At 32.2% G+C, this 6,988-nt stretch overlaps 1 protein-coding gene across 1 annotated transcript; it reads right to left on the bottom strand.

Annotated features, from left to right (window-relative positions):
- Positions 1–1,295: 1,295 nt before the first annotated feature.
- Positions 1,296–6,432, bottom strand: LOC127705666 (glutathione hydrolase 1 proenzyme-like; the record flags this gene model as incomplete). Its single annotated transcript, XM_052209996.1, has 4 exons — positions 1,296–1,374; positions 4,111–4,303; positions 5,209–5,306; positions 6,278–6,432. Coding segments are annotated over 4 exons (525 nt in total), but the record flags the coding sequence as incomplete, so codon positions are not given.
- Between the last annotated feature and the right edge of the window lie 556 nt (positions 6,433–6,988).

The following is a 6,988-nucleotide window of genomic DNA, read 5'->3' as shown; positions in this document are numbered from 1 at the left end:
CAGAATAACATTGAGCAGTATTGTATAGATACATCTAAGTATACACTAGATCGCAATGTAACTTGATTCAACTGTTCAAAGTGAGCTTTTTCAACCAGCAGTGATAATGGTGCCTAACATATATTATTCAACATTTACCTTCAGACCATCATCAAACAAAGAGAAATCCGCCATGGCGTTGTTCCATATTATTCCAGTGGACTCCGAAACCGTTAAAGATCCGAAACTTATAAAGTAAAGAGTGTGACTGTGTAAATTTACTTAAACAAAACACCTGCTTTAATAAAATCAATTAAGGAAAACAAAACAGAAAAATATCAATCGAAAAGATATAGTACGAAACATAATTATAAAATGGTTTCCCTTTTTTTTTGGGTATTTTAAGGGCTACAGTCCTGACAAAATAGAAATTGTACACACAAGATGGATTTACTTTTCACATTTAAACGTTTTAATCAGGCTGTACTAACTTTAATCCAGATCTCTGTAATTTTATTTGCGAAAAAAAAGTCCTGTATCAAATGGCAAATTAAAAGCTCAAACACATCTAATGAATGCAACACAACTGTCTTATTCCTGACTTAGTACAGGGATTTCTTTATGTAGAAACATGGTTTTATATCTACCTAAACCTCTCACGATAGATATAGCTTCGAATTTTCTTACTCTTTCAACTACTATTTTAAGTTATATTCTTACTATGCATTAATTGTGCTCGTTACAAATACAGCATCCCCTTCCGGACTTAAAACGCTGACATGCGCAGTGCCTTGATCATGTGCTGCCTCAGTCACATTTGCATAGTATTCAATATCATATGTTTTGGTCAAATCTATTTTTCTACGTAAGTATGTAGCGAATTCTTCAGATATCATCCTTTTTACGATCTAAAAATATCAAAATTGTATCTATTTTAATGTTTTTGATTACAATGAAGATTATGATGTAAACTTATATATTAAGAAATGAAAAATGTCCTACTTACGATAAACAGCAAACTAATGATTAGTTACAAATATCATAATACAAAAAAAGCAACGTCATCATGGGTACGTTACTGTTAAAAGATTTCATATTGCGTGTCCTTGTCCCTATAATTTCGCGTAGTGTCTCTTGATAGCTGACATTTTGTTTTTCGCTTAAACAAGAAGCTTGATTTTTCTCACAATCTTAAATCATAAATTTTTTCATAAATACTATACTGACAACTGACCTAAATTCCTAATTTCCTGTGCCATAGTTTTTGCGATTTTGCCTTTATATAAGTAATCAGGTCCTACATCTGCTAGTTGTTTTTAAGTTTCTGCTAGTCTGGGCCACTGAACAAAGGTTCCTTCTGGTAGACTATTTCCCATCTCATCACAGAAAATTTCACTGAAAGATAGTAAGAATATTTTTGAATATTTTCAGATTTGAAGATCGGCTAGAAAAGTGCAACAATCACCAGTGTATGTCACTACATCATCTATCTTCTTGTTTAAATGAATAGCATTAAACATTTGAATAATTTTAAATGTGTATAACTTAAACCACGGTATACATAGTTTATTTGTGGAAATAATGATAAATGGGATGCAATCATTGCATCAAAGATAAACATAAAATCTTCTAAAGCATCATATATATAAGATGGTCTAAATGGGGTTTACAGAATAGAGAATAATGGAATAAAGGGAGAAAAAAAGAATTGTGAAAAATAGGCCAAACCAAATAAAGTATAGACCCCCATCCAAACTCATAGAACTGTAATTCTCTGTTTTGCATGTTTTTGTGGATAACCTAAATTTAACTTTTGCGAAGTATAAACTAAAACATACCCGAATCACCGTATTTCGCAAATACTGTTGTTATTAGCCATCAAGCGCTTCATTGCACGTTCTACAGCATGTAAAACGTGGAATCCATTTTGTAGTAGGTCTATCGATGGTTCAAATAATCGTTTCCATGGTACTTTTCCATATCTTTGATGTGCTTTCCAATATGTTGCAATTTCACAAGGAACAGCAATGAACTCGGACCTGAATAATTAATATACAATATGCTGTAAAAGATCGTTAATTAATTGTTTCTCTTTTAATTTATTCACACTTGGTATATTCTCTGGACGACCTTGAGATAATGTACTTCGGTCAACGCTTTTATACCCCAATAAATTTAGTTGCTTCCCTTTGTGTATTACTGACGTGGTGTCATAAAAAAATCAGGATAAATTCGTTAAACGGTGTGCAATTGTCCTAATACGGAATTTATTATGAAAAAAATAATAATAAGTGGTCTGATAACAAAATCAGGATAAATTCGCCTCACCCGATATGGATTTTATTGACCCGATAAATTCAAGTATTAGGACAAATGCACGCTGCGTAACTAATATTATCGTACCTTCTATAGATTTATGGGGTTATAATTGGTTAAAGGACTACACGTGGTGACTACATATATTTGATATAGGGTGTCCTAAAAAATATTGGGTTAGTTACCATATAGGGTTAGTTACCATATGGGGTTAGTAAGGAGTTACTTCCCTTTCAAAACAAAAAAGAAATCTGAAAGGTTTCATGAGACTAAGAAATTGATAATGACATTGAAATAAATTCATAAAACAAATTTAAAGCTAACAAATTGTTATTGTTGGCATTTGTTTTTTTTGTTTTTTTTGTATAAAAAAATGGAAGTAGGTTATACTAAGTATTGAAGACTTAATCACTTTGATAGGCCGATAGCCTAACTACCACATGTGAAGATAGTCGGTAAGATAAATAAGATTCGACCTAGCAGCTACTCGTGTCAAGGATATCTGTAACAGTGTATATATATGTGTGTGTACTAGTACTTAATATATGGAAACATCGGTTTGATAAACATGTACATTTTCCCTTGCACCATCTTACGGTGTTTATATTTCACAACTCGTCGCTATGCCCGTGTCGGTTGTGACGTTTTAGATTTAATTGAACGTAATCTATGTATTACTGATAAATTATTAAGTCAGGGATTTCGTTACCACAAATTACTTAAAACCTTAACTAAATTCTTGCATAGAAATAAAGATTTGGTTTTGAAGTTTGGTTGTACCTGTAGAAAACTTATTTCAAACGAGATAGCACAACCTCATTTTAACGGAGATGTTGTTTACCGTGCCCGGAAATTTAGATACTGGTAAACTTATCGATCCTTTAAATAAACTTATTCTAAAAGGTTATTAATTCAACACCGTAATTAAATCTTTGAATATTGTTCTTATTGGTATTGATATTGATTTTGTTATCAGTAAATTAAAAGCAAACTAATATTATTGTTATATACATATGCATTTTCATGGATCTACAATCTGTCGATACCTGTATCTTGGCATTGCTCAAAGTCATGTTTTTCTCTGACTGTTTATGACGTACACTAAATCCATTGGATGTTGGATGTGTATTGATTGATAATTAAGTCTTAGATGCATGATTTTTTTTTTATTAGTTGTTATTGGCTTTGAACTAGCTGTCAGTAATTGTACTCTCAGATCTGTCTTTAGTGTCTTTTTGTTGTTGGGATGTACAAGTACCCGGCCACGTCCACTCTGTGTTTTGTTAGATGTATTTTTATTTGTATCCATCTGATGAGTTAAGCCTTTTTCAAATGATTTTTATAGTCCGTTCTTATGTTGTACTGTTACACCACTGTCCAAAGTTTGGGGAGGGTTGGGATCCCGCTAACATGTTTAACCCCGCCACATTCTGTATGTTTTTGCCTGTCCCAAATCAGAAGCCTATAATTCAGTGGTTGTCGTTTGTTGCTGTGATACGTATTTGTTTTTCGTTAATTTTTTTGTACATTAATTAGGCCGTTAGTTTTCTCGTTTGAACTGTTTTACATATGTCATTTCGGGGACTTTTATAGCTGAGTATGCAGTATGGGCTTTGCGCATTGATGAAAGCCGTACGGTGACCTATAGTTGTTAATTTCTGTGTCATTTGGTCTCTTGCGAAAAGTTGTCTCATTGGCACAATTTCTTTTTTATATATATGTTACTGTCAACATTTATAAAATATATCAATTTTATATGTTTCTAGAGCCTTCAACCGTGTCTTGCTATATTGATATAGATTTAAGAGTCTTAACCATGAACTGTTAGATCCTTTATTTCTAGAGTCTTGTTGAGGCCCTGTTATATCCTTAAGTTCTACATTAACCTTACCTATGTAACCGGATTCGTTTACAAATGTTTCTTGTGAAGAACTTAACGGTGCTGTCTCACGTCCATCTACCACTAATGTTTTCTTGTTCTGTGCATCGTATATAACCATAAAACAACCTGAAATTAACATGTGTATTACTTAATCTCATTTACATTATATCTTAGAATGAGGTAAAAGATACCAAAGTGACATTCAAACTCATAAGTCGAAATTAACTGACAACACCATATGGCAAAAATAGACAAAGAAGAGTTGTCTCATTGGAAATCATACCATATCCTCTTTTTTTTTATAAAGATCGAAAGACAAACAACAATATACAAAATACAACAAAGACGAATTGAGCAACACGAACCCCACCAAAAACCTGGGGTTATCCTCAGGTGCTCTGGAAGGGGTAAGCAGATCTCACTTATTTTTTTTTTGTCGAAATGACATCTTTTTTTTTCTTAATTATTTTTCTTGTCTAATGATATGTACACGTGCTTATTTCACTTCTTCGGTAATACGTTTACTGACTTTGCAGAGTCTTTTCTCTACATAAAGGAAGGAGTCGTCCTTGATATACATGAAATGCTTGCAACTAGAAGTAATCATTTTTGTCAAATGACATGTCCCTCAGACGTTGATTTTATTTTGCGAGAATTGTATATATCTTCATTTAATTGGTATACATCATTTAGTTTTAAAAATCTGTCGGAACAACTGGTCATTTATATGAATTTCAATTTCAATCGGTTAATTTATTATGTTCTGAAATTAAAATTATATGTTTTCGATTTGCATTTTTGTTCTTTCAGTAATAGTAATAGTAATAAAAGGAATGACCGGAGATAAGTTTTAATTTTCTAAACACTCCAAATCTCTATGTATTTGTAACAAGCCAGTGGTTGTTTCTTTCATATGTATATTTATCATTCTTAATAGCAGATGTTTGGTAAAATCGTGAGTGATTTTTCTTACACTGCAGTTGATAATGTGTACACTGATATACATTTTGTAAAAAATATTCATAACATACCTCCACCTATCCCCATGTTGTGAGGTGCCATGACACCGTTACATAACAGAGTAGCAATAGCAGCATCGACAGCAGATCCACCATCTACTAGTACGTCCCTGAAAAATTAAAAATATTCAGATTGTGATATCAATATAACAATAAAGAGATGTGGTATGATTGCCAATGAGACAACTATCCACCAAAGTTCAAATGGAGTGGATATTAGCAATAAAAGGCAAATGTACGGCCTTCAACAATGAGAAACATTTAACATCCATATAACACCACATAATCAGATACTTGCTACGACTAAAGATTACAGCATGTGCATCATTCCAAATGGGGTTTGACTACCATGCTATAGCACCTGATGTTAATCACAGATTATTTAGAGTTAGTATAAATCAAGTTTAAGTTTTCAGTGTTGTACAATTATCATGATTATGTAAATTGGCATATGCGCATTCCTATGTGATAAATCATGGGATTGTTCGTTTTGTCTAACTGATCTTCACATTATGATATTCCTTGTAACACAGTGTCGCAATACTTATTCAGCTTTAAACGTGTTTAAGGTGAAATTTTTAACTGTTTTGTTATTTGGAGAATTTTGTGTTGGTGGCAAATCTTTATACAGGACTTATTTGTTTGCAAGTTCGTATATATTTTCTTTAAATATAAAGATTTTCCGTTCATTATTTTGCACTTAAATTGTTTGTTTTTCCCGTTTGAATTATTTTACATTTGTCATTTCGGGACCTTTTATAGCTGACTTATTTTGTTTGCTCATTGTTGAAGGCCGTACGATGGCCTACAGTTGTTTATTTCTGTTTCATTTGATCTTAGACTATATCTTCTTACTGTATATTTTACTCATTTTAGTTCTGATCTGCACATTTATTGATCTATGGAGGTTCAAGTAAAAATCATGATTTTGTATCATAAATTAGAAATTTTCCAAAAATAATTCATTCCAAACTATGAGCAGTAAATTACAGATTAAAAGTCATTTTGGCTACACTAGGGCTAATTTAACGAGTGATTCATATTGCATTTTGCTATGTTTCTTTTGCTTGCTAAAATGTACTTTCCAATTCTGGAACACACTTCATGATCAGCTCCAACTGCTCCCTTTCGTACTGTAATTTTTCTAGGCTGACCACTTCCTTCTTTGCTCTGCAGAATAGCTGCCAAAATTATCACTATAAAAAATGCCAATAGAAGATTGGATATTAGTTCATAAATTTACCGTCGACGCCATAAAAGTCGTTAAACCTTGTGTTTTACTTTTACTTCGATCTTTCTTGGATGAAGGTGTTGAAGTTATGAAACTAAAAAGGTATAAATGAAGAGGGTTGAAAGTTTTGATAAATATTTCTTAAGAGCAACACCGTGTCAAAAAAATTAATTGAACATTTACCATCTGATGGATAAATAAACTTCATATTAAAATGCCAATTTAGGATAACAATCTACGAAAATACATAGCTCGGCAACGATTAACATATTTAAATGGTAACTTCTAGACGTATTGTTTAATCAATCAAAAATACCATTAAAAATACAAGTTCAAGACAGTACTAACGTGTTTTTTCCAAAATCAGGAGCCTGTTATTTAATGATAGCTCGGAAGGCCATAAATAAGATTGTTACTCCTATATGAGCATTGTTTAACTCGAGAGTTCACTGTAGAAGACTGTTGACCTTTCGATGTACTTTTTGTCATTTTTACCGTTTGGATAACGTTTCATTGATGTATACCTTACTTCTTATCTTATTGGTGTACACTCATATATAC

The sequence above is a fragment of the Mytilus californianus genome, unplaced genomic scaffold (assembly GCF_021869535.1).
Source record: "Mytilus californianus isolate M0D057914Y unplaced genomic scaffold, xbMytCali1.0.p SCAF_6, whole genome shotgun sequence".
Classification (NCBI taxonomy): domain Eukaryota; kingdom Metazoa; phylum Mollusca; class Bivalvia; order Mytilida; family Mytilidae; genus Mytilus; species Mytilus californianus.
The sequence above is the reverse complement of the archived record's forward strand: the minus strand, read 5'-3'. Positions and strand labels throughout refer to the sequence as shown.